The sequence below is a fragment of the Chiloscyllium punctatum genome, chromosome 7 (assembly GCF_047496795.1).
Source record: "Chiloscyllium punctatum isolate Juve2018m chromosome 7, sChiPun1.3, whole genome shotgun sequence".
Classification (NCBI taxonomy): Eukaryota; Metazoa; Chordata; class Chondrichthyes; order Orectolobiformes; family Hemiscylliidae; genus Chiloscyllium; species Chiloscyllium punctatum.
The window spans coordinates 62,287,494-62,315,482 of NC_092745.1; the positions used below are offsets into that span (position 1 = coordinate 62,287,494).

General features: G+C 41.2%; 3 protein-coding genes across 3 annotated transcripts in view; all 3 read left to right on the forward strand.

Annotated features, from left to right (window-relative positions):
* Positions 1-16,659, forward strand: part of dbt (dihydrolipoamide branched chain transacylase E2) — an 81,587-nt gene extending 64,928 nt beyond the window's left edge. The window contains exon 12 of the mRNA XM_072573779.1: positions 16,548-16,659. The gene's annotated coding sequence lies outside the window, so the exon portion shown is untranslated. The remainder of the gene's footprint in view (positions 1-16,547) is intronic.
* Positions 3,136-4,511, forward strand: LOC140479727 (dynein light chain Tctex-type protein 2B). Its single transcript, XM_072573783.1, has one exon. It carries the CDS (start codon positions 3,136-3,138, stop codon positions 3,733-3,735), a length of 600 nt encoding a protein of 199 aa, XP_072429884.1. The 3' UTR covers positions 3,736-4,511.
* Positions 7,438-27,989, forward strand: part of lrrc39 (leucine rich repeat containing 39) — a 29,861-nt gene continuing 9,309 nt past the window's right edge. The window contains exons 1-4 of the mRNA XM_072573782.1: positions 7,438-7,977; positions 16,548-16,704; positions 23,068-23,204; positions 25,786-25,931. Of these exons, the coding sequence (XP_072429883.1) occupies positions 7,744-7,977; positions 16,548-16,704; positions 23,068-23,204; positions 25,786-25,931 (674 nt within the window). The 5' untranslated portion in view covers positions 7,438-7,743. The remainder of the gene's footprint in view (positions 7,978-16,547; positions 16,705-23,067; positions 23,205-25,785; positions 25,932-27,989) is intronic.

Sequence of the window (27,989 nt, forward strand, 5' to 3'; positions counted from 1 at the left end):
TGTTTTGGGTCCACTGTTGTTTGTCACTTTTATAAATAACCTGGATGAGGGCATAGAAGGATGGGTTAGTAAATTTGTGAATGCCATTAAGGTTGCTAGAGTTGTGGATAGTGACGACGAATGTTGTAGGTTACAGAGACATGAATAAACTGCAGAGCTGAGCTGAGAGGTGACAAATGGAGCTTAATGCGGAAAAGTGTGAGGTGATTCACTTTGGAAGGAGTAACAGGAATGCAAAGTAGTTGGCTAATGGTAAGATTCTTGGTAGTGTAGATGAGCAGAGATCTCAGTGTCCACTTACATAGATTCTTGAAAGTTGCCACCCAGGTTGATAGGGTTGTCAAGGAGGTAAACGGTGTGTTAGTGTTTATTGGTAGAAAGATTGCGTTTCGGAATCATGAGACCACACTGCAGCTGTACAAAACTCTGGTGCAGCCACATTTGGAATATTGCTTACAATTCTGGTCACTGCAGTATAAGAAGGATTGGAAGCTTTGGAAAGGGTTCAGAAGAGATGTACTAGAATGTTGCCTGGTATGGAGGAAAGGTCTTATGAGGAAAGGCTGAGGAACTTGGGGCTATTTTTGTTAGAGAGAAGTTTGAGAGATGACTTCATGGAGACATACATATAATCAGAGGGTCAGATGGATTGGAAAGTGAGAACCTTTTTTCTCTGATGGCGATGGCTAGTACAAGGGGATATAACTTTAAATTGAGGGGTGATAGATATAGGACAGATGTCAGAGTAGTTTCTTTACTCCGAGAGTAGGAGGATGTGGAATGCACTGCCTGCAACAATAGTAGACTCGCCAACTTTAAGGGCAGTTAAATGGTCATAGAATAGGCATATGGACGAGAATGGAATAGTGTGGGTTAGATGGGCTTCAGATTGGTTCCACAGGTTGGCGCAACAATGAGGGCTGAAGGGTCTGTACTGCACTGTAATGTTCTATGTTCTAAATCTATGCTGACTATGCCAAATCAGATCATTATTATACAAATGTTCATTTATCACAGCCTTTATAATAGATTCTAACACTTTTCCTCCTCCTAATGTAAGACTAATAATCTGGAGTTCTCTGTTTTATTGCTGCCTTCTTAAGTAGTGGGGTTACAGTTGTTACTTTCAAATCCACAGGAATCATTCCAGAATCTATAGAATTTTGGAAGATACTGACCAATGCATCAGCTACGTCCAAAGCCACTTCCTTCAGCACTGTAGGATATAGAATGTCAGGTCCCAGAGACTTAGCAATTAATTAACCTCATTAATCCCTCTAGTACAATCATCATACTAATTTCTTTCAATTCTTCATTCTTTATAGCCATTGAGACTTGTAATTCTGGTATGTTTGTTGTATTTTCTTTGGTGAATACAGACAACATGTAATAATTTCGCATCTCTGTCATTTCTCTATTCCCCATTATAAATTCTTCTGACTCTGCCTATAATGGACCCACATATGACTTAGGCAAACCTTTTTGTTTCTATAGAAGAGTTTACTATCTTTTTGTTGCAAGATAGGATATGAATTCAATCTCCCTTATCAGTTTCTTGTCCACTTTTGCTGTATTCTAAAAACCTTCCAGTCTTCAGATATTCTACACTTTCTGGCAATTCTCCAATCTTCTGGCAACACTTGAGTTGAAGGAAGATTGGAAGATTATTGTCAGTGCCTCTGCAATTTGCACATCATTTCCAAGGATAGCCTTAGGTGCATCTCATCCACTCTTGGTGCTTTATCGACTTTAATTGTTGACAGCTTATCCAATAGCTGATAGTTATAAATTTTAAACACTTCTGAGACTGATGCAAAGTATTTACTTAATGCCTCTGCCATACCTCTTGCTTCTGAGTGTAAATGCCCTTTTTAGTTTCTAATTAGCCCTACTCCTCATTTTACCACCCATTTATTATTGAAGTGCTTTATAGAAAACTTTGGGAATTCATATTGTTAGATACCAGTCTTTACTCAGAATTAATCCTTACTTGTCTTATTTGCTTTTTCATGTCCTGTCTGAGCCTTCAGTATTCAGCTTGGCTCTCAATTGTATTCAGCTTGGCTCTCAATCTACCTGACACTGACATGACCACACCTTTACATCCAGGGGCCGATGGGTTTGTTTACTCCACTACTTGCTTTTGAGGGAATAACCTTAATTGTGCCCAAAACTTCTCCCTTTTGAAGATAGCCCATTGTTCAGCAACTATTTTTCTCTCTAACCTTCAGTTGCTGTCTATGCAACACATCTCTGTATTTTCTCCAGTTTGTTGTTATTTTTCACTATCATCCTGAATCTTACAAAAAATTGATCACTGTTCCCTAAATGACCCTCCCCCCAACTGTCTCTTGATCTAAACGGCCCACCTCATTCCTAAGAACCAGGTGTAACAGTGCTTCCTTTCTTGTTGGACTGGACACATCCTGCTGTAGGAAATTCTCTTAAACAATCTAGCAACGCCTGCCCTTGCTGTACCTGACCATTATCCCCATTCCATAAAATGTATAAAATCCCCTGTTATAATTACTCTATGATGAGTGCATCTCATTTCCTTTCAGATTTGTTTCTCAAAATTCCCTCCCCAGTGAGTGTCTTGAACCATGCAATTACACCCCTTTTAAAAAAAATCCTTAGCTCAACCCAAATCTATTCTGTACTCCACCTCTTCTTGTATGCCATGAGATGTCCCAACCGATAGCTTTTATTTTAAACTATGTGGCTGTGAAAGGGTATTCTACTGACTTGGTAGAATCTCTACCGCTAGACCAGAAGTCTGGGCATGTTGGTGAGGAAAATGATGACATGCGGTATTCAGTTTGATTTTAAAATTTATGATTGTATTTGGGCAGCCACAACTGAGTTGAAAATGGGTTAATGTTTGGGCCCAAACATTTGGGGAGAATGACGCCCGTACAAATTGTTTTCTGAGCAGCAAGTTCTGCAATTCGTTTTGTCAACCCGGCTCTCCCGGCCAATCTCCTTTTGAATTCAAATATCCCTCCTTCTGGGGATGGTGACTGGCTCACAGCTGCGGTGCCCTGACTCTGCCGCTGCTTCAGTGCAGTCTCCACTCCCCTCACAGCATCGGGGACATGAGCTTGTCCCAGCGAAACCAAAGGGAGAGACAGGTCAATGCTTACCCTGGGACTCGCTGAAGCGAAAATGGGAAGCTGCAGCTTCGGGGAGGCTGAGCGACTGAAGAAACCCAGCAGTTTGGAGGCAATGCGTTTACCCCGGAGCTGGTGCGGTCACCTATCCCAGGGATGGGCTCCGCCTGGAGGGGGCAGCGAGCTGCACAGGAGCAAAGAGAAGAGGCGAGAGAAAGCCGAGCGGCTGAGCCAGAGGAAGCGCCCGAACGCCGGCCCCAGCAGCAGCAGCTCCGCCACGAACCTGTATGTACCCCGAGCCGCCAGGACATTCTCGGCTGAGGAGGCGCGGGCTGCCATTCGGCCCGTCCTAGAGGCCAGGCTGAAAGATGCAAAGTACGAGCCTCACGGCTCGGCTCTGGCAGTAGTGGAGCTGGCCGAGTGTGTGAAGAAAGCGGTGAAAGCCCTGGGCTACGAGAGATACAAGATCGTCTGCTACTTGGCCCTGGGGGCGACCACATCCTCAGGTCTGTGCTGTTCCAGCAGAGCGGTGTGGAGTCCGACTGTGGACACGTACGCAGAAGTGTGCTTCCAGAACGACTCGCTGTTCGCTCTCTGCCTGGTATTCGCAGTCTATCACGAATAACATCCAAAGCTGCCACACGGGATCGCCCTCGGTAGAGCCACTCTTCACCGTGAACGCAGGCTCCCCTCAATGAGGACACCGAATCCGACAGAGCAACTTCAGCATCTGAAACAGACTGTAATAAACTTCCGATCAAAAAGAAACTTTTTTTGTGGATATCCAACATCCGAAGTAATTTTTTGAAAGATTTTCTCAGCGTCTGTTTACTTTGTTATAACCTCTGGTGTGAAATGTAACTGCAGGGAATGTGTGTTAAGGGACAGGAATTTCCGCGTCTCCTCAACTTGAAGGCGCTCTTGTCATTCACCCTGAACTGGGTTTGCTCTCACAGGAGATTTTTGTTTTGTTTCAAAAAGCCGACACTTCTGCACTTTGGAATACAAACCAGGAAAACTTTCTGTTTGTCTTTTAAAGCAAATAATGTTTTTGCATTTTGCCTTTAATAAATCAGTTGCTGTTATAATGTCCATCATCGGTGGATTTGTCTCCTATTCCATTTGTTTTCCCGTTTTGCAAATTAGCCGCTCTGACACACAAGCGCTCCCGACGTATTTATCAGCTCTATTTGCAACGTTAATTATTTAATTTTGTTTACCAATATTTTAACTGACGTTATCGGGGTTTGTAAATGGAAAAGAAAATTGGGTCAAAGGGAAATTGTAATTTTTTAGACAGTTTTTTTCAACTTAAAAGGAAATCTGTTCACGATTGTGTATGTTTTTTTACAGGGTTTTCAAAATAAAGTGCGGTATAATCGACAGGCTCCATTTCATTTGATTAATTCTCTCTGCGTCTTCGGCGAGATGCCGTTGTCTGTCTGCCCACAAGCCACGGAGCATGTTGGCAGAAGCAAATCCTTTAACGTTCTTCCTCATAACCCCTTCCCATTTAAAAAAGAAAATACATTCCTTTCGAAGTAATATTTGATTGTACTCCGGTTGACATAGTTTTTAAAACGGGGTTGTTTGCAGAAGCCACTCACTATCAAACAAGAAACTAGAGGTGTAAACATTTTAGGATATATTTAAAAGCATGAGGACAGATTTGCATATCATTGAGCCGTGCTGTACAGCGTAGATAGGAGGGCCAGTATGTCAGCAATGTTGCAAATGTGGCTGAGTATCAGCAGTCAGTCAGCGGACAGGGGCAGGTCAACCTGAGGGCAGTGCACAGGATGGGGGCATACCACTCATGTCTTTTTTAGGCCCAGCTAGCCAGCAGAGAATGAGACTCTTAATCTCAGGGTTGTTGGGCTTGAGTCTCATGTTGGTTGCCTTCAATTTAGATCTTCATGGGGTGGCACGGTGGCTCAGTGGTTAACACTGTTGTCTTACAGCGCCAGGGACTGGGTTCAATTCCAGCCTCAGGCAACTGTCTATGTGGAGTTTGCACATTGTCCCCTTGTCTGCTTGGGTTTCCTCCTACAGTCCAAAGATCAATAGAATCCCTATGGTGTGGGAACAGGCCATCTGGCCCAACAAGTCCACACCGACACTCCGAAGAGAAACCCACCCAGACCCAACCCCCCTATTACTCTACATGTACCCCTGACTAATGCACCTAATCTATGCATCCCTGAACACTATGGGGTAATTTAGCATGGCCAATTCACCCAACCTGCACATCTTTGGATTGTGGAAGGAAACTGGAACAGGTTAGGTGAATTTGCCATATCTCAAACCCTCCATACCTGGCAATGTTCTGGTAAATCTTTTCTGAATCTTCTCCAGTTTAGTAATATTCTTCCTATAACAGGGCGACCAGAACTGCACACAGTCTGATGCGTGTCAGTTGACACTGTAAATATCTTGAGTTAGAAACCCGTCTTGAGTAGGTGCTCAGAATGTAGAGCATTAAATTGATCACCTGTTCCACACAGAACCATACATTCAGTTTCATTGAGAGCGAGCACTGGAAGGGAATGCCAGATACTGCATTGTAAAGGTAGCTGCTGTTTGTACTGCCAGCAGAGATGCATTTTCCACATAGATCTTTTCTTGATACATAAATTACAAATGTGTTAGCATGAATCCCATTCTTCTGCTAAAAACCTACCAATTAATGGCTTTGCTCATGTCCCCACTCCAAATTCAAATTGTTCCCCTACTTCTTTAACACCTCTCCCTTCCAAAACAATACTGCTCGAAAATCTCTGAGCAAACATTATTATAGCTCACGTTGTAGTTCTTTCCACTCACCTGTTCAATTAGTTTTTTTAATTCTACCAACCTTGCCCGGGTGTTCACTTGTGAGGAGTATCTCCTCCCAAACACATCATTCCTCTGACTCACGTTCCCTTCCTTCTCCTCATGAATATATAATATTCTTCGCATCACTCATGAGGTTGCCTTCTCCTGCCTGCCATTGTCAACATCTCCTTCTCAATAAATTACTTCATTTCTCCGGCTTTCTTTTCCTGTTCATTTGACCTCTCTATTTGCCTGATACTGGTGTCCCTCTTGTACCTGAGTACTGTGATGGACTTCGCTGAATGATACAGCCCCCCAGAACCCTATCTCATGGTGTTTGTTTGTACTGGTTCTACTCTGATCTAGTCCATGGTTGTTTTTGCCACAGTAGTTTGCCATTTTCTTCCACGCCATTTTGGTTGTTACTGACGTCACGACCAGCTCGTTAAAGTAAATCTCCATTGTCCTAGAGGACTAGGGAGCTGCTCTCTCACCTACCATGAATTTTCTTTTATTTCAACAATATTCTTTATTCATAAAAGCATCTTTATATACATAGTCACTAAAGCAGTTCTGTTCTATGCAGTAACATATGGAGAAACAAACATTGGAGTTGGACTGCAACAAAACATTTCTTCCTTGTACAAGACTATATTCACTTAAATTTGAGGTGTTGGGGACCCGATAATTGAACACACCCCCATTTAACTTTGGCAGAAAGACCTTAGATGGTGGTATTTTCCCACTGCATCTTAGCAACAACTGTGCCCCAAGCTTTAGTGCATCCCTTAGCACGTAGTCCTGGACCTTGGGATGTGCTAGTCTGCACATTCAGTGTGTCCCCCGGGGAACAACCTGTAGAGCACAGAGTCCTTCTTCATGAAGCTGTTCAGGACAAGCCTCGACAAAAATCACTGCAGTTTTCTTCAGACTTCCTTTGCAAAGGCACATACCAGGGAGTGTGTGACAGTCCATTACCCAGATCTACTTTGAGGGTAGCTTGTGGTAGTCCAGATGAACATGAAGTATCTCACCGTCATGATATACCAAAGCACACCTCACATGACTGATCAGTCGGCAACAGAGCGCAATTTATTTTTCAATTGTAGTCTCCTGACACCAGTCAACTTAGAGTAATAGAGATGTACAGCAGGAAAGAAACCCTTAGGTCCAACCCATCCGTGCTGACCGGATATCCCAACCCAATCTAGTCCCACTTGCCAGCACCCCTCCAAACGCCTTTTAAATGTTGCAATTGTACCAGCCTCCACCAACTTCTGCCTTGTAAAATCATTATAAAGACATCTAAAAGTTTTTTTAAAAAGTGACTCATTTACGAACGCAGGGCTTTGGATTTCTTCATGACATCTGGTGAACATCTCAAGAAATGCCTCATTAAGGGCGGGTTGCAGAAACGTGTTTCTCATTTCTAGTTCTGGCGGAGGCTTTTGTCTGGAGTATACAAACGGGGCAGCTGTGCGGAAAATAGAGCTTAAACACTTGGGTGAAACGTTAGAACAGGCCGCAAAACAAAAACAAAAGCAGTCACTGCGTCTCACCTCCCGGGTTGAAAAGGTCTCTTTATGAAGTCAGTGGTTAAATTTAGACTAAGCGTCGCATTTCTCCCCGGGGTCACAACCTAAAGCTGTTCCACTGAAGATCAGACAGGTTCTTCTGTCGGGTTGGGTCAGAGTTAGCCCCGAAATGTTGTGGGGTTAGAGTAGAGGCGCCTCCCAGTCCCGGCTGCGGGTGGTTCCTGCTGCCTACCCCGGGGTCTGTGGCCTGAGGAGGTAGATCTGGGGGCTATCTCCCTGAAACCATGAGGGCGGTGTCGGTGTGTGGCGGCTCGGTTTGTACAGTGAGAGCACTTTGGGAGGAAAGGATTCAAAAACTGAAGGAAGAACGAGAGAAAGAGAGCGCGCGGTCGAAACGGAAGGCGCCCACCGGGTTAACGATGGTGTGGCAGAACCGAATAAATCTGGCCAGGCTCAAAGAGAAAGTGGTTACCGAAGAGGGGAGAGTTGTGCTGAGGATTGAGAAGGAGGAATGGAAGGTCAGTAAACTTGCGACCGAAGTGATCCCCAGGGACATGGGGTGAGGGGTGGGGGAGAAAAGGGAAAGGAGGGTCACTGCTGGGAAGTGCCTGCTGTTTAAACAGTACAGACAGGTTTGGCCGAATGGCCTGTTCCACTGCTTCTAATATTCTAATAATTGCGAAGAGTGGACACAAAGCTTTTTCACCTCGAAAGGAGGTAGTGGTGGTGGCGGGATGGAATGTCACTGGGCTAGTCATCCAAGGCCCCAGAGTAAAGTTCAACAGGTTTATAGCTCGTTGTGGCGGATGGTGAAATTTGACCCCCCTTAATAAAGCTGTTCTGTTGATCATATTAAAATTCTGTTGGGGAAAGAAAATCTGCCGTCCTCCTGCCACCCTTACCTCGTCTGGCCTACATGTAGCTCCAGACCCACAGCGTTGTGCTGGACCCAATGGGGTTTTTTTTTCCAGTTACACAGTGACGATGAAAATTATAACAAATTGAGTTTCATGATTGTTCAGTGCCAGGAACAAACACTTCATCGAGTCAGTACTCTGCTGTAGTCTCTACACCAGTCAGGGCAGTAAGGTGATGATTGGACGGAGACATGCCTATGGATGGAATCAGGTTCTAATATCTGATACCAGATGCGCATTCCTAATGTCAACAGCACAGATGTCTTGTTGCATTTGCGGTAGGAGGAGATAAACCAAACAATCCAGCAAGATGATAATATCCTGATGAGACAGTCACTGAATATAGTGTAAAGTTAGGAATGTGCTCAGTCTTCTTCAGGTTGCTGTTTATATATTTAAGCAGCCGATGATGATGTTATCTCATGGTATAATTTTGTAGTAAATCCCTGCTACATCACAAAGGCAACAACTTGATCAATCTTTGACAAAGGGTCAGTTAGACTCGAAACGTCAGCTCTTTTCTCTAGTTACAGAAGCTGCCAGACCTGCTGAGATTTTCCAGCATTTTCTCTTTTGGTTTCAGATTCCAGCATCCGCAGTAATTTGCTTTTAACTTGACCAATCCTTGTTTTGAATTTAATCATCCACTAACAGGATTCTGCTATCGAGCTAGGAAGATGATCTGCCTATCACACAATGAATAATGTGATAGATTACTTTAAGTGCAGATATGATGCTAGGTATATAGGGTGTACATCCCAATGACTGTGGACTGCATCAAACAATGGCATTCCTCTCATTGGGCAGCATGTTGACCATGCTTACAAAACTCAAAACATAATGTACAAGATATGCTTCTGTTATTGGACAACATTTTATTAATTCTAACTGTGTTAAGAATTGTACCAGAAACCAATTTAAAATTCTTCAATTTGGCTCACAAGATGATTAATTTACATATGTTGGAATGTATTTATATCCACACACACACTTCTTTGTAGACAAAAGGAATGCATCCAGACATTGCACTTTTTTCCTGGAGGAAAGAACAATTGAGACAATCCCTGCTTGACCAATCCTTGTTTTGAATTTTATCAGTGAACTAAGATTGACAGTTAACAGTTCCTGAGGAATCTTCATGTTAACTGTAGTGCAACCAGTTAGCATTCTCTTCTCACGTTGTATAAATGGTTGTTTCCTTTTTGATATTTACCATGTTTCAGTTTTGATGACTGCAGGATGAACAGCTTTGATTTTATATCTCAATTTAATGAATATTCAAGTTCTGTACTGCAAATTAACCATTTGAAGATTCTCTACCTAAAAATTTAGTGACTGGAATTATAATCTCACTTTCATTACCTTCTTCAAACAAAGTTCATGACATCACTAACATTCCTGAAAATCATGGTTTTGCTAAATGGCAGCTGTCAAACAAGCACAGGAGGAAACCTTAGCTGTTTTTCCAATGGTGTTCAATCCATTAGGCCAGATTTTGTGAGCTTTTAAATGTCAATCTATCACTGTCTATGATCATTACGCTTCTAAATCTGATCACAAGTTCAGGATGTTCTACAACTGTAGATTAACATAGAAATTCTGAAATTGAGGTATGCTTCACCAGCATCCCCACCAGTCAGTGATTTTGGAAATCAGTTGCTGTGGTGTGATCTTTCTGTTATCATATCACCATTAGAATCGCTTTCGCAAAAGATTAAACTGAGCCTAACTGGCTCAGATCGCATTGACAGGGAGTGGATGCTACTGACTGTGATTTAAATTACATGCTTGCTTGTTTTATGTTGGAGTCTTTGGCTCTTCTGGCCCTGGCTCCAGCTTGAATCCAACCATGAACAGTGCGAGGAGGTTAAAGGCTTAGTGCAACTACATTAAAACCATGTTTCCTGATTAACCATAAACTGAAGCCAGAGATCTTGTTGTCTGTCATTATTCATTGACTTGCAGAGTTTGAAGTGGACCTGTCACACTGGGTAGGATTGAGCCTCACCACCATCAATATTACCACCAGGCTCACTAAAGAGCTCCCCCTCCACCACCCCCACACCCCATTCTCCACCCATGAAATGCTTTCCCAAGAACCACTGGACAGGAACCGAAGATTCAGGTTGGCGCAATTAAAGTGGTTTCAGCATTGTCACAGGGGTATGCTCAGTAGAGTTGGGAGAAGGGGATCTGAGCTGTTGATTGGGGGAGGGGAGTCGGAGTTAATGGTGGGGGGCAGGGTCTGAGCTGTGTCAGTGAGGCAGGGGAGATATGATGCATCTGTGTGGGAGAATTGATCTACCTCTGTAAGGGAGGTGGTTGGGTCTGAGCTGTATTGGTGGGAGTGGGTGGGATTAGCTGACCACTATTTTTTGAATTTACCTCAGTGTATCCGTTGCATAAATACAACAAAAAATAATCAAACTGCTGGCTGGACAGAAATTATAAAATGAATCTGAGTTTGTCTTCCAAGCTGAGATGTTCACTTTTGAAAGACAGAATGGCACCACGATTTTCAATGATCACATTCACATCAAAAACCGCAAATTACGGTGCACCTGAAAGGGCTTCTGAGATGCCTCTGTTAATAGTTTCATTGAAGCACTTTGTATGTATTTTAATCCACTGTTCAGACACATTATGAGATTTCCAACCTCTTGACCCAAATGCAAAGACAGCACAAGGTGCCCTCTAGGAAATTTTGTAGATACTTTGAAATCAACCAGTTCACAGAAGTTATGACACACCACTGGTGTAGGTGGGACTTTAATCCAGGCCTCCTGGCTCAGAAGTAGGGTCACTACCACTCCACCACAAGTGTCTTGTGGGACATTTTCTAAAGCAGCAGGGACCCATATTTCACCAATTTGAACTGATTACCTACAGTGAGCGCTGGAAGTACCAGTGATTAATTGAGAATATTGAATTATTTTGGCAACCTTAAATGACCAGAGATATCATTTTGAATTTGGATAAAGACCCACTTGCAATTGTTCCTAATCGCCATGGTGAAATGCAGCATTCACTAATTGGGATCGAAGAAGTCACACCTATTGTGATTATTTATTCTCCTGTCTTTCTGGAAAGCTGTCAAAAGAATTCAATGACAAAGTGCTCCACATTAAAGTTTTGACTCGGAGGTGCTGGTGTTGGACTGGGGTGAACAAAATTAAAAATCACACAACACCAGGTCATAGTCCAACAGGTTTATTTGGAAGCACTAGCTTTCGGAGCATCGTTCCATCATCCAATGAAGTGCAGGAGCAGCGCTTGAAAAGCTTGGCATTTCAAATAAACCTGTTGGACTGTAAGCTGGTTTCATGTGACTTCTGACTTTGTCCAACTCCGTCCAACGCTGGCACCTCCACATCCAAGAAGAAACAGAGTTAACATTTTGATTCCAACTTGACATCTTCAGAATCAAACAAGTCAAACCAGACTTAAAATGTTAACTCTGTTTTTCTGAATTTCTGCAGCATTGTGTGTTTAATAAACTCCCATTCAAATTCAAATATGTGCCATGTACTTTCATATTGAGATTGTAGATTGTAGATCTTTAACAGTGGTAGTTAAAGTGCTGTTTGAAATTAATTAGAAATAAATCCTCATTCCAACAGGTAGTATCATACCATGACCAATTACATTTCTTTCTTTGTGTCAATAAATTAAATTTTAAACTTCTAAAAAAAAGTTCTGTGTAACTGCAATGCAAGATTGTGCAGGTATTTGGGACAGTGTTTTCTATACTTGCAATAGAATTGCAGGTATAAAATGGGAGACGTGTATTTGCGTAAGACCTTTCACAACATCAGACATCATGAAGTGCTTTACAGCCAATTAACAACTTTTGACAATGTAGTCATGACGCCTGTTCTGAATTATTTTGCCAATTTACAAACGAGGTTCCCATATAATAAAAAAAATGATGTTCCATGCCCTAAGCTGCTTAAAATATACCACCTTTTCATTTTTGTATATGTCTGTGTGATCTTAGCTGCATTCCTTACCAGTTTAAAGTTTCTTCAGTCTTTTGTCATATTTCAGAGTCCTAATACTGTACTTACAATAAGCCTGTAGCTCTTCTTTGCCTAAAGCTTATGGAAGTAGTGATTTGTAGAAGTTAGAAGGAGTAAAATGCAACGAATGACCCCCTAATAGTCAGAGGGAGATTGAGAAACAGACTTGTAAGGAATTCTCAGCTATCTGAAAGAATAATAGGGTGGTTATGATAGGGGATTTTAACTTTCCAAACATAGACTGGGACTAACATAGTTTTAAGGGTTTAGATGGAGAGGAATTTGTGAAGTGTGTACAAGTCAATTTTCTGATTCAGTATGTGAATGTACCTACTAGAGAAGGTGCAAAACTTGGTAAAAACAATGACTGCAGATGCTGGAAACCAGATTCTGGATTAGTGGTGCTGGAAGAGCATCCAAGGAGCAGTAAAATCGACGTTTCGGGCAAAAGCCTTAATCAGGAATACAGGCAGACAGCCTGAAGCGTGGAGAGATAAGTGAGAGGAAGATGGGGGTGAGGAGAAAGTAGCATCGAGTACAATAGGTGAGTGGGGGAGGGGATGATGGTGATAGGTTGGGGGCGGGGTGGAGTGGATAGGTGGAAAAGAAGATAGGCAGGTAGGACAAGTCATGGGGACAGTGCTGAGCTGGAAGTTTGGAACTGCGGTGAGGTGGGGGAAGGGGAAATGAGGAAACTGTTGAAGTCCACATTGATGCCCTGGGGTTGAAGTGTTCCAAGGCGGAAGATGAGGCGTTCTTCCTCCAGGCGTCTGGTGGTGAGGGAGCGGAGGTGAAGGAGGCCCAGGACTTCCATGTTCTCGGCAGAGTGGGAGGGGGAGTTGAAATGTTGAGCCACAGGGCTGTGTGGTTGATTGGTGCGGGTGTCCCGGAGATGTTCCCTAAAGTACTCTGCTAGGAGGCGTCCAGTCTCCCCAATGTAGAGGAGACCGCATCGGGAGCAACGGATAAAATAAATGATATTGGTGGGTGTGCAGGTAAAATTTTGATGGATGTGGAAGGCTCCTTTAGGGCCTGGGATGGAGGTGAGGGAGGAGGTGTGGGCACAGGTTTTGCAATTCCTGCGGTGGCAGGGGAAGGTACCAGGATGGGAGGGTGGGTTGTTGGGGGGCGTGGATCTGACCAGGTAGTCACAGAAGGAACGGTCTTTGCGGAAGGTGGAAAGGGGTGGGGAGGGAAATATATCCCTGGTGGTGGGGTCTGTTTGGAGGTGGCGGAAATGTCGGCGGATTTTAATTTGGTTTATGTGAAGTTTGGCAGGGTGGAAGGTGAGTACCAGGGGCGTTCTCTCCTTGTTAAGGTTGGAGGGGTGGGGTCTGAGGGCGGAGGTGCGGGATATGGATGAGATGCGTTGGAGGGCATCTTCTTTTCCACCTATCCACTCCACCCTCCCCCCGCCCCTGACCTATCACCTTCATCCCCTCCCCCACTCACCTATTGTACTCTATGCTACTCTCTCCCCACCCCCACCCTCCTCTCACTTATCTCTCCACGCTTCAGGCTCTCTGCCTGTATTCCTGATGAAGGGCTTTTGCCTAAAACATCGATTTTACTGCTCCTCGGATTCTGCCTGAACTGCTGTGCTCTTCCAGCACCACTAATCCAGAAGGTGCAAAACTTGACCTACTCTTGGGAAATCAGGCAGCACTTTGGGGCCAGTGACCATAATTCTATTAGATTTTAAATAATGATGGAGAAGGATAGACCAGATAGAGTCATAGAGATGTACAGTATGGAAACAGACCCTTCGGTCCAACACGTCCATGCCGACCAATATCCCAACCCAATCTAGTCTCACCTGCCAGCACCCGGCCCATATCTCTCCAAACCCTTCCTATTTATATACCCATCCAAATGCCTCTTAAATGTTGCAATTTTACCAGCCTCCACCACATCCTCTGGCAGCTCATTCCATACACGTACCACCCTCTGTGTGAAAAAGTAGCCCCAAAGGTCTCTTTTATATCTTTCCCCTCTCACCCTAAACCTATGCCCTCTAGTTCTGGACTCCCCGACCCCAGGACGTGAGATAGCTTTGGAAAATAGAATTAAGGAGAATCCAAAGAGTTTTTACAAATACATTAAGGACAACAGGGTAATTAGGGAGAGAATAGGGCCCCTCAAAAATCAGCAAGGCAGCCTTTGTGTGGAGCCGCAGAAAATGGGGGAGACACTAAAAGAGTATTTTACATCAGTATTTACTGTGGAAAAAGATATGGAAGATATAGACTGTAGGGAAATAGATGGTGACATCTTGTAAAATGTCCGTATTACAGAGGAAGAAGTGCTGGATGTCTTGAAATGGATCAGTCCCCAGGACCTGATCAGGTGTACCTGAGAACTCTGTGGAAGCTAGAGAAGTGATTGCTGGGCCTCTTGCTGAGATATTTGTATCATCGATAGTCACAGGTGAGGTGCTGGCAGACTGGAGGCTGGCAAACGTGGTGCCACTGTTTAAGAAAGGTGAAAACGACAAGCCAGGGAACTATAGACCAGCGAGCGTGACCTCACTGGTGGGCAAGTTGTTGGAGAGAATCCTGAGGGATAGGATGTACAGGTATTTGGAAAGGCAAGGACTGATTAGAGATAGTCATCATGGCTTTGTGCATGGGAAATCATGTTTCACAAACTTGATTGAGTTTTTTGAGGAAGTAACAAAGAAGATTGATGAGCACACAGCGGTTGATGTGATCTATATGGACTTCAGTAAGGCGTTCGACAAGGTTCCCCATGGGAGACTGATTAGCAAGGTTAGATCTCACGGAATACAGGAAGAACTAGCCATTTGGATACAGAACTGGCTCAAAGGTAGAAGACAGAGAGTGGTGGTGGAGGGTTGTTTTTCAGACTGGAGGCCTGTGACCAGTGGAGTGCCACAAGGATCAGTGCTGGGTCCTCTTTGTTATTTACATAAATGATTTAGATGCGAGCATAAGAGGTAGAGTTAGTAAGTTTGTAGATGACACCAAAATTGGAGGTGTAGTGGACAGCGAAGAGGGTTACCTCAGATTACAACAGGATCTGGACCAGATGAGCCAATGGGGTGAGGAGTGGCAGATGGAGTTTAATTCAGATAAATGCGAGGTGTTGCATTTTGGGAAAGCAAATTTTAGCAGGACTTATACGCTTAGTGGTAAGGTCCTAAGGAGTGTTGCTGAACAAAGAGACCTTGGAGTGCAGGTTCATAGCTCCTTGAAAGTGGAGTCGCAGGTAGATAGGATAGTGAAGAAGGTCACATTATTGAGAACAGGAGTTGGGAGGTCATGTTGCGGCTGTACAGTACTTTGGTTAGGCCACTGTTGGAATATTGCGTGCAATTCTGGTCTCCTTCCTATCGGAAAGATGTTATGAAACTTGAAAGGGTTCAGAAAAGATTTACAAGGATGTTGCCAGGGTTGGAGAATGTCCAAGACTATGAAAGGGAGAGGCTGAACAGGCTGGGGATGTTTTCCCTGGAGCGTCGGAGGCTGAGAGGGGATCTTATAGAGGTTTACAAAATTATGAGGGGCATGGATAGGATAAATAGACAAAGTCTTTTCCCTGGGTCGGGGAGTCCAGAACTAGAGGGCATAGGTTTAGGGTGAGAGGGGAAAGATATAAAAGAGACCTTTGGGGCAACTTTTTCACGCAGAGGGTGGTACGTGTATGGAATGAGCTTCCAGAGAATGTGGTGGAGGCTGGTACAGTTGCAAGATTTAAGAGGCATTTGGATGGGTATATGAATAGGAAGGGTTTGGGGGGATGTGGGCCGGGTGCTGGCAGGTGGGACTAGATTGGGTTGGGATATCTGGTCAGCATGGACGGGTTGGACCGAAGGGTCTGTTTCCACGCTGTACATCTCTGTGACTATGACTCTACATCTTGTTAATTTGTTAATCACTCTGCCACATCTTGAATCAGTGAGTCATGCTTCACTTCAAAGTTTCTACTTGTACTATTCTTGAATGTATACATAAGTGCCCAATGTTAATTTGACTCTGATTCTTGCTTTCCTTTTTCATTTGATTGCTGCCACATTTTGAGATAGTTCAAGTGTAATATAATGGCACTTAGTTTGTTAAGTTATGCTAGCAGAACATGATTAATTCATAAATTTTACTGCAGTGGTTTCCAACATTTTACTTTATTCCTCAGACACTACCAGATGCATTACAACAAATGACATACATACAAGCATGGCAGATCCATAGAACTAGCTTGGAAATTATTCCTCGATTTATTGGAAAATTTGATAATATTCTTGTTCTGGATTTGTCACGGAATTCAGTCAAGGAGATTCCCAAGGAAATAGGTTTGTATAAGTGAATTATGGTGAGTAGGACTATTCTCTTTCACTATATATAGTACTACCATTCTATAAATGCAACTGTATTTATATCCAGTAAATACATCTAGATTATTTCACATTCTATCTTAGGATCATTAATCTTAGAAAACTTACAGCGCAGACAGAGGCCATTTGGCCCATCATGTATGTACTGACATTTTGAAAGAGCAGTCATACTTTATCCCACATCTCCACTTCTGGTCTGTCACCTTGTCCTCATCCCTGAGTACTTGTCCAACTTCTTTTTGAAATTAATTACCAAGTTAGCTTCCATCATCTTTTCAGTCAGCAGTCCAAAACATGAGTGAAATAAGATCTTCGAATCTCCCCACTGGATTTTTTGCTCATGATTTGAGGGCTCACTGACTGAAGGGGAATATTTTTGTTCTGTATAGTCTATCATAACTTCCCAATATCCTGAAAAATATTGGTCACCCATAGAATTCTCAGTTCCAAAAGACAGCAGTTCTAACTTTTCGAACCTCTCTCATAAATGAAGTCCCGTATCCCTGACAACATCCTGATGAATCTGCTCTGGATCTTTTCTAAATCCTTATAACTTGCCTGAAATGTGGTGCCCAGTTCTGTAACTCCATATATCAACCACTCTCTGGGAGAAGACATTTCTCCTCAAGTCTGTTCTAAATGGCCTACCCTTATTAATAGATACTGATTAATAGATAGTACCTGAGGCTGAACCAGTGATTTATGGAGTAGTAGCATGATCCCTTTGCTATTACATACTTCTATTTATAAACAATGCGAATCTTTTTTTAAAATCATCATTACAACTTGCCCTGCCACCTTTCAGAATTTGTCTCTATGATTTTTTATGTGTAATCTCAAGGATTCCCAACCCTTTTTTGCTTCTGAGGCCACCCTCCCATATTATTAACATTCCACTGTAATACAATGTTGTTTTTGAATAATATTAGTTTTACATTTAATCATAGAAGTATTATATTTGACTAACTTGTTCATATGATTAGAACATTGATTGCATAATCTCCAGTGTTGTATTGAGGAAGTTATGTGCAGAGAGAGGCTAGAACCAGCTGGTAACTATTTGTTACAGAGGTGATTTAAAAATCTGTCATACATTAACTTTACTCACTTTTTAATCAGCAACTGGAAATTAGGTTCTGTTTTATTTGCTAGTGCTGTTAAGTCAGTGTCAAACAAAGATAGGATATGACCTCACTAATCTCTAAACCCTAGCATTATTGGCACGAACTAGACCCATTCTGAAGAAACGTGACTGGACCTGAAACATTAATTCTGCTTCAACTCCATTGATGCTGCCAGACCTGCTGAGATTTTCCAACAATTTCTGTTTTTGTTCCTGCATAATAGCCAACAACTGTTATCAAAAGCAATGTCTCAGATACTGGTATCTTGTGTTCTTCAGCATACTTTTAAAACTACAATTTTTAAACAAACATAAGCTGAATGATTTGAAACTTCTCTGCAAGAAGCTGCTGCAATTTTAATTTCCAGTACCATTTATCTAGGTTAAACACCAAGCTAAAGAAAACTAAAAATACAAACATGATATATGAAGGGTTAGATTTGGAAAGCTTTTCTCCTTTTAGGCTTTCGTATTCTGTCAGCAGACCTCAGAGCTGTAGCTGTTCATCTATTGATTATAGTAACTAGGAAATGCAAGAATTCCATCCAGTGTCCAAAATATTGTCTTTGATTTCAATAGCCATTTCTTATGATACAAGTGCCAGAGCTGATTTTACCCATATTACCAAGAAGCCTTGAGGATATGACCACATTTTAATACATATAAATGGAAAATACACAGTTAGTTTTAACAGATGCTAAATGTACTTAATTGATCTTACATTGAAATATTCTCTTCCACCTCCTGGATTTCTTTCTCTCCCCAGTTCTGGATTGGATTCAGTACAATTGCCAGCTATTCTTTGATACTCCATCTAAGTGACCTTTCTCAATGTGGGAACCTTGCTAATTGTTAGGTTCTTTTTCTTGAGGTTCGTACACACTTGATGCAATTGCAGATGCCAACCTCTGTGAAGAACCAAAATTTTATTAAGCAAGTACAGTACAAGCTTTCTGGAGGAACCTATAACGTGCTTCACAGGGCTTGCGGAGCCATGTCAAAGATCTCCCTGAACAAAGAAACAATTCTTTCTTTATACAAAATCTTTACATCACAGTCAGTAATGCCCACAAGACAACCCCCAGCCATCCCCCCCACAGTCACATGCCACTCAAGACATAGTGACCTAATCATCTCCAGAAACAATGTGATATAAATCATCCCTTAATGGCCAGATCTGTTGAAAATCTTTTTCTTAAACTGCAGAGTGCAGTTAGAATTTTAATTGCAATTTTCTAATTGATTCTGAATAGCAGGAGATGACAATGTAAATAGTGGGAGATGACAATGTAAATCGGCTTCTGACTGATAGGAGATGGCAATGTAAATTTTGTACGCTGAATAATAAGAGAGGGCAATACCTGCAAGACAGAGAAACACTCCACCCTACCCTCAGGACATCCAATTTCTTGTAGGTCAGCAAAGCAAATTAACCTTATAATATCTCATAATGAACTGGCATGTTATTGCACAATGGGAATATTCCAACCATGTTTGGTGCTTCCACTCATCCAATTTACAAGTATTTTTTCTAACATGGGGTTTTTAATTATGTCATTTTAAAACATCTCCCATCTTGAAAATTAACATATGCGCACAACCTTCAAGTCTGGGAGTAAGTATAATGCAATCTCTGCAGAGTGTTGTTTTAAAAGTACATTGGACATATAACAGTTGCTTTCAGAAAAAAAAATTATTTTAATTGTCGCAAATATTGGTCTGCAGTTAAAGTCACTTTCCAGAAAAGTTGTGCACTAGGATTTCTTTCTGGACCAATTTTGGATGTCTGGATGTGCCTTTCTGAAAAACTGTGGTGTTTGATTCCAAATTCTCTTTTGGGAAACCTCCTCTGTATTGATGTGGTCATTGAGTGGGTTTCCAACTCTCAAATTTTGAGAAGGGTTTCAGGGGAAAGAAAGAAGGGAAAAGGCTGTTGGTCCAGACAAATTTTCTCTCTAACTCTCTCTCCCTCTTTAAATCTAATCTCTTTTCATCCATTAACTGGATTCACGTTACTTCTTTCTGAAAGTGTTGCTGATTTGGTATTTCTATCCAAGCAACTTATTTCTTGCAAATAGAGTCATAGTCATGTAGCATGGAAAACAGACTCTTTGCCCCAACTCGTCCATGCCAACCAGGTTTCCTTGGCTGAACTAGTCCCATTTGCTTGCATTTGGCTCTTACTCCCTTTAACCTTACTTTAGGAGTAAATTACTCCGGATGCTGGAATCTGTACTGAAAACAAAACATGCTGGAAATCACAGTGGGTCAGGCAGCATCCGTGAAGATAGAGCAAACTAATGAATCAAGTCCAGATGATGAATGAAGAGTCATCTGGACTCGAAACAAGAGCTTGCTGTCACCATGGATGCTGCCTGACTCACTGTGATTTCCAGCGTTTTTTTTTGTTTAAGTCTCTCTAAACCTTTCCTATCCACGAACCTGAGCAAATGTCTTTGAAATGTTTTAAATGTATCTACTTCTACCACCATGTCTGGTAGCTCGTTCCATACACGCATCACCCTCTGTGAAAAGGTTGTCTCTCCAGTCTCTCATACATCTTTCCCCTCTTGCCTTAAACCTATACCGTATAGTTTTGGACTCCCCTAACCTGGGGAAAAGACCTTGTTTAATCATCTTATCTATGTCCGTCATGACTTTATAAATGTGACATTGTGGCTGCTTGGAACTGGTATATTTTGCTTTGCAAAGTGTTCTTTCCAAAATCTTTTGAGATGTATTCAGTTAATGATATTGTAAATATTTTAGATAATACACATTCATAACCCAGAGAAGGGAACACTTAGAATACATTAGCCACAAATTTGATTTAATGACATCAGACAATTTTGAATATAATTAAATTGCTAGGTTAAATCAATATGTTTGCTTTAATAGTTAAAAGAAAAAAAATCCTTAGTAAGTCAGTAATTTATTCTAAATTCATATATTAGTTTATGTGATTAAAGACAAATTATTCCTAATAAGGAATGTGACTGGAAGGAGACAAAGTATATCAATATGGGTCGGTACTGTATTTAACAGGATGTGACTGGTGGTGTCACTTGACGATTTGTGTTAATGTCTCAAGTATTCACTATTCATTTACAACTTAGATGATGAGATAGAAAGCTACACATTCAAGTTTTCCAGTGACACAATCATCAGTTGCATTATGAACAAGGTGGAAAGAAGTATAAAATGATGAAACATTAAATGAAGTATTTGAGCAAATAAATCTGTGGCAAATTGATTTCACTGTACGCAAATGTGAGATCACCCACTTTGGACTGATGAAGGACACAGCAAGGTACTCCCTTAATGGTGAGAAGCTAAAAATGGTAGTGGTCCATGCACGAGATCATTAAAATGTTATGAATAGTTACAGAAAATTACGAAAAAGACAAATAGAGTGCTGGCATTTATATCTGAAGAAGTCAAATTCAAGGAGGTGAAAATAACTAACTATACAAAGCCCTTGTTAGATCATATCTGGATTACTGTAAGCAGTAATTAGATTAGATTACTTACAGTGTGGAAACAGGCCCTTCGGCCCAACAAGTCCACACCGCCCCGCCGAAGCGCAACCCACCCATACCCCTACATTTACCCCTTACCTAACACTATGGGCAATTTAGCATGGCCAATTCACCTGACCGGCACATCTTTGGACTGTGGGAGGAAACCAGAGCACCCGGAGGAAACCCACGCAGACACGGGGAGAACGTGCAAACTCCACACAGTCAGTCGCCTGAGGTGGGAATTGAACCCCGGTCTCTGGCGCTGTGAGGCAGAAGTGCTAACCACTGTGCCACTGTGCCACCCCATTTCTTGAACGGGCAAGTATAGAGTTTTAAACATTTTTTCGCAGGATGTAGGAGTCGTTGACCAAGATAGTATTTATTGCCTATCCTTATTGGCCTTGAGTAGGTGCTAGTGTGTCACTGCAATTCATTTGGTGTAGGTACATCCTACAATGCTGTTAAGAGCAGGGTCCTAAGATTTTGATCCAAGTAATTAGTACCTGAACTACAAGGGTTAAATTTCAAGATCAGGCAAATTAGTTTGTATTGCTTGGAATTCAGAAGATTAAAAAAATTATCTGATGAAGTTTTCAAAATATCAGGTGAAATTAAGAATAGACTGACAAACACTACTGGGTGGACTCTTGAACTAGGGAATATTTGAACCAAGCTGTTCAAGATTGAAAGCAGACAATATATTTACAAAGGGTGGCTGAAGTCTGGAACTCTCCTCACCAATGGCACTTGGTGAGACATCAGTTGTTCATTTTAAATTGGAGATTGTTAGATATTTCTTCACCTAAAGGTATTAAGACATACGGAGCAAATAGGTGTATGTAGAATTGGGTTGCAAATCATAGAGTCATAGAGGTGTACAGCATGGAAACAGACCCCTCGGTCCAACCAGTCTATGCCGACCAGATATCCCAACCCAATCTAGTCCCACCTGCCAGCACCCGGCCCATATCCCTCCAAACCCTTTCTAATCATATCTAAATGCCTTTTAAATCTTGCAGCCTCCACCACTTCCTCTGGCAGCTCATTCCATACATGTACCATCCTCCGCATGAAAAAGTTGCCCCTTCGGTCTCTTTTATATCTCTCCCCTCTCACCCTAAACCTGTGCCCTCTAGTTCTGGACTCCCTGACCCCAGGGAAAAGACTTTGTCTATTTATCCTATCCATGCCCCTCATAATTTTGTAAACCTCTTTAAGGTCACCCCTCAGCCTCCGTGGCAGAACAAGTTTTAAGGTTGAACAGGCCTATAGATGTCCCTATGTTCAAATGACCTGAAGGGTTTATTCTGAAAACAGTGTGAAAGGTTTAATGTTTTCCTACAATATAACAGTCATTGCATTTCAAAGATAGTTAACTGATTCTGAAACATTCTGAGGTCATGAAAGTAACTATATGAATGAATATTATTGTTATTATTTGCAACCCAAACCATAACGTTTTGAAGATTTTTTTTGTTAAAATTAAAAATTCTAGGCTGAGATTTTTTAGATTGAACTTTGTGATATTTTTGCTTGTCATACATGAAATTAAGTATTACTCAGCTGCAAAATCTGAACAAATAAATTGTACAATGTTATGTTGCTTAGTGATAAAATACTAGATTAATGTTGACAGCAAAAGTTGACTTTCACACCTTTACCTTCCTCCCCTTGCAGGACAATTGACCAAATTGCGAGAGCTATACATCAGTTACAACAGATTGCGTGCAGTGCCTGAGGAGCTTGGCGACTGTGAGAATCTGGAGAAACTAGATCTTGCTGTGAACAGGGATCTCAGTGATTTACCTGAACAGGCAGGTGTATAAAATTTTACCCAGTTTCTTGAGTTGGGGAAAATAGAAGGTTCTCCGTATTGCTCAAACATATTCACACACTGAAATACAAGGGTCTGTGCACAAGAGCATTAGGTTCAGCATATGGGCAACTGGACTTTGTATCTAAGACCCCTGATGAAGAATATAATTATGGTTGTCCTTCATACTGTTATCTTAGCTGGGCTGAGGTATCTGTAAAGGAGATGGTCTCACATCGTCAAGATTATATAAAGCATCTAGTATAAATCCTGTGCAGCATTAAATCAGTGATATTTGAATGCCCTGGGTACTTCAGAATTTTGATTTTAAAGGAGTCTTAATGTATTTTAAACGATGTATCTTCCAGAGAAAGAATTCTGGACACACACATGAGCAAGTGTGCACTGAGTTTGACCTGGCCAGACATTCTGGTTTGGTTAGCAAATAATAACAATAATATTCATTCACATAGTTTCGTTCATGACCTCAAGAGTTCTAAAATGCTTTAAAATCAGTTAATTATCTTTGAAATGCAATGGCTGTTATAATGTAGAAAAACGCTAAAACCTTTTACACTATTTTCAGAATGAACCCTTAAGCCATTGGAACATTGGGACATCTATAAGCTTTGTTCTGCCACTCAAGAGATAAAAGCTGATTTGCAACCCAATTCTACATACACTTACTTGCTCCATATCTCTTAATGCCTTTTGGTGAACAAATATCTACCAGTTTCCAGTTTAAAATGAACAACTGATGTCATGCCAACTGCCATTGGTGAGGAGAGTTCCAAACTTCAGCCACCCTTTTTCAGTCTTGAACAGCATTGTAAATTAAGTTTTATAGCTGCTTGTATATAATAAATGTACCTTTGCATTGGATACATTTGACCTAAACTATATGGAAATAAAACAGAAAACACTGATAGCACTCGACCAGTGTCTGTGTACAGAATGTAGAGTTGCGTTGACCTGAAATGCTAACCTCTTCACAAATTTGACATCATCCTGGGAATGATTTTACATTTAAAATGTTTCTTGTATCCTGACCTCAACTATTGTAGGAATTATCATGTGCTGCAGTGCAGTTCTAGATGTATCAGTCGAACCAAATCCAAACTGGACAGTTCTGTTTATAGCATATTCGGATCTCTGGATCTCTGAAGCAGTTCTGTGTAATGCAAATGATATTTAGGGATAATGAATCTCAGAATAAATATTTGGCTTTTTCTGATATCTTCTTTGTAGATTTTGGATTGTGCTTTTTACATTAGCCTTTTAATCATATTCTTTGTATGCTCATCCTTTCTTCCTGGCCATTTAGTCATGTGTACTATTCTTTTTTGATGCTGTGGCTATTTACAATGCGGTCATTTGAAGGGGCACCTATGTGCTTGGAAACTTCAGGATTAGTGCACAATCATGCAGCTTAGAATGAACATTGATTGCAAGGCTCTTTATAAAAAACATTTAAAAATAAACACAGCTGCACCAATGTCAACAGATAAAAAGTTACATCTTTCAAAATGCAAAATGATTGCAAATGTCATAAATATTTTAGCTGAAGTCCCATACACATTGTGGAGCATGGTTGCTCAGTTGTTATGTTGCTCTCAGTTGTTATGCAACCTATATCATGAACTTTAAATAACACCATGGAATTGCATTAGAAAGTGATCATGAAATTCATTGGATTGTGTTCACAACCTATTTGTTTTATTCTTTCATTGTATGTGAGCTTTGCTAGCACAGCTATAATTTGTTGCACATCCCCTAATTTGTTGCACATTCCTTTGAGAAGTGGCATGTTCCCTCCTGAATTGCTGCAGTCCACATGCTAACAATTAGAATGATTGGAGAATGGGAATCTGCCACTCTTAATGATTCTGCACTCGGAAATTTAGTTCTACATTTGCTTGTATTGACGATTAATTGACCGGATCGCAATTATAATTTTGTTTTGAGAGATGACTTCAGGGCCAGTGTGAAAATTTGAGTGCAGCAGTATTAGAAGGATAATTTTTGAATGATTTCAGAGTTTTTAATCATTCATCACCATACTTATTGTGTTTAAGTTCTTACAATGTTTTAATGTGTTTTTTTTTCTATTTTAAGTGTTTCAATGCGCAACTTAAAATTATGGTCAAATTTACCTAATATTTAACAAGTTTTATTTGTTAAATACTTAAGTCAGATAAATTTAATTTTGCTTAATGTTTTAATATGAATTTATCTTGATACTGCAGCAGCTTGGCAGATTTGTGTTTGTGGCTTTGGGCACTGCACTAAGCGATCGGTCCTTTTTAGTTGCACCAGGGAACACTGTAGGGCCGTGCGGAGTACACACAGTGAGGGATACCTCCTTTCTTTGCAAATGAAATTCTCACCCAACCACTGCATTAGTTAGGTTTGTATCTTAACTGTCGGTCAACGGCAAATGCTGTTGTGTTGCTGCTGACTGCAAAATCTGGATCACCTGTTTACCTGTGTTCACTCTACTCAATAATGTTTTGAAACAATTACTTAATAACTTTAGTGAAGCACTGAATTTGTTTGATTGCAAATTATTTTCTCTTCTGTAGCTTTCTCATCTACAAAAGCTGTACCATCTTGACCTGTCCATGAATTGTTTCACTACATTCCCTTCAGCTATTCTGAATATGCCTGCACTGGAATGGTTAGATATGGGCAGTAACAAACTGAAAGAACTGCCAGAAGATGTAGCGAGGTAATAAACAGGTTTCTGAGAAGTAGTTTCTTGATTTTCTGTTCTTCCAAATACTTGAAATTTAAACATCGCTAGCCGTATAGTATCACAATCTCTTTTAAAAATGTATTTATTGTGGTTAATATTTACATTTAATTCAGCTATTTCTGTCAACATATAGGTAAAAATGATTATCACTTTTCTAACATCTTCAATTTCTTTTAAGTGTTGAGTATATGCACACATTTTTTATATTTAACAAAAAAACTGATGAAATCTTAACAAAAAACAAAAATTACATTTTATATCTGTCTGGACGTATGGTTCCATAGCACCCGAGTACCTGCCGGAAAATTCCTTTATGATAGATCAAACATATCTAATTATAAAAGTAGCCAAATGATGAAAATAGTCTGATTGGTGTTATAATTACTCATGTATGGAGGCTCTTACTTGGTTTTATTTCACATATTTCACCATCTAGACAACTCAGAATATTTTGCCCTGATCTTTCTTGAAAATAAAAGGAAAATGGTGTCAGTAACTCTTGAGGCCACAATGTGGAGAAGAACAATGTCAAGCTACAAATGTTCAACTCTATATGGTTACATTGCAATGATGTACATGGCCTTTTTGAAGATAAAAACCATAAAAAAACTTTGACTTTGTCAACCTGTGAAAGCTTATAGCATTCATTCCTCAAATTTGGCTGCCTTTAAAAAATTGTCACCACCCTTTCTCTTGCAAGCAGTGATCCTTACGAATGGAACAACCACAGGTTCTATTTTAGAAAAGGCTATTTTAAACAAGGTTGTGTCATGGAACCAATATGCTTATCCATTTTCTTTGCTGCAATACTGAACCTCAACTCCAGCAAATTTGCCAAAGGTGAGGAGGTGATCGATAGAACACCTGAGAAACTTTCACCTACATCACCTTCTGTCCAAAACCACTCAAACCTCAGTGTATGAATTTCAGTATGCAAATAATACCTGTGTGAGCACTCACCCAGAAACGCACTTTCTCCAAAGCATATGAGAAAATAAGCCTTTCGTTAAACATTTAGAAAAGTCATCTGCTCTTCCAACCAGCTCCTATAGCACATCTCCTGCTTTCAAGTAAGATTTTGCTATTTAACTTCATGGACCTTTTTTCCATATGTCACTTCTCGAAGAAAGCAGTCATAGATGATGAAATTTATAACCACCTCCAATGCTCCATCTCAGCCTTAGGCTAAGATTACAGAGGAGAAAGTGCTGGATGTCTTGAAACGGTTAAAGGTGAATAAATCCCCAGGACTTGATCAGGTGTACCCTAGAACTCTGTGGGGAGCCAGAGAAGTGATTGCTGGGCCTCTTGCTGAGATATTTGTATCATCGATAGTCACAGGTGAGGTGCTGGAAGACTGGAGGTTGGCAAACGTAGTGCCACTGTTTAAGAAGGATGGTAAAGACAAGCCAGGGAACTATAGACGAGTGAGCCTGACCTCGGTGGTGGGCAAGTTGTTGGAGGGAATCCTGAGGGACAGGATGTACATGTATTTGGAAAGGCAAGGACTGATTAGGGATAGTCAACATGGCTTTGTGCATAGGAAATCATGTCTCGCAAACTCGATTGAGTGTTTTGAAGAAGTAACGAAGAAGATTGATGAGGGCAGAGCTGTAGATGTGATCTATTTGGACTTTAGTAAGGCGTTCGACAAGGTTCCCCGTGGGAGACTGATTAGCAAGGTTAGATCTCACTGAATACAGGGAGAACTAGCCATTTGAAGACAGAACTGGCTCAAAGGTAGAAGACAGAGGGTGGTGGTGGAGGGTTGTTTTTCAGACTGGAGGCCTGTGACCAGTGGAGTGCCACAAGGATCGGTGCTGTGTCCTCTACTTTTTTTCATTTATATAAATGATTTGGATGTGAGCATAAGAGGTACAGTTAGTAAGTTTGCAGATGACACCAAAGTTGAAGGTGTAGTGGACAGCGAAGAGGGTTACCTCAGATTACAACAGGATCTGGACCAGATGAGCCAATGGGCTGAGAAGTGGCAGATGGAGTTTAATTCAGATAAATGTGAGGTGCTGCATT

What these genes read in the sequence shown, in the direction of transcription:
- LOC140479727 (XM_072573783.1), top strand. Translation starts at nt 3,136, where the DNA reads ATGCTTACCCTGGGACTCGCTGAAGCGAAAATGGGAAGCTGCAGCTTC.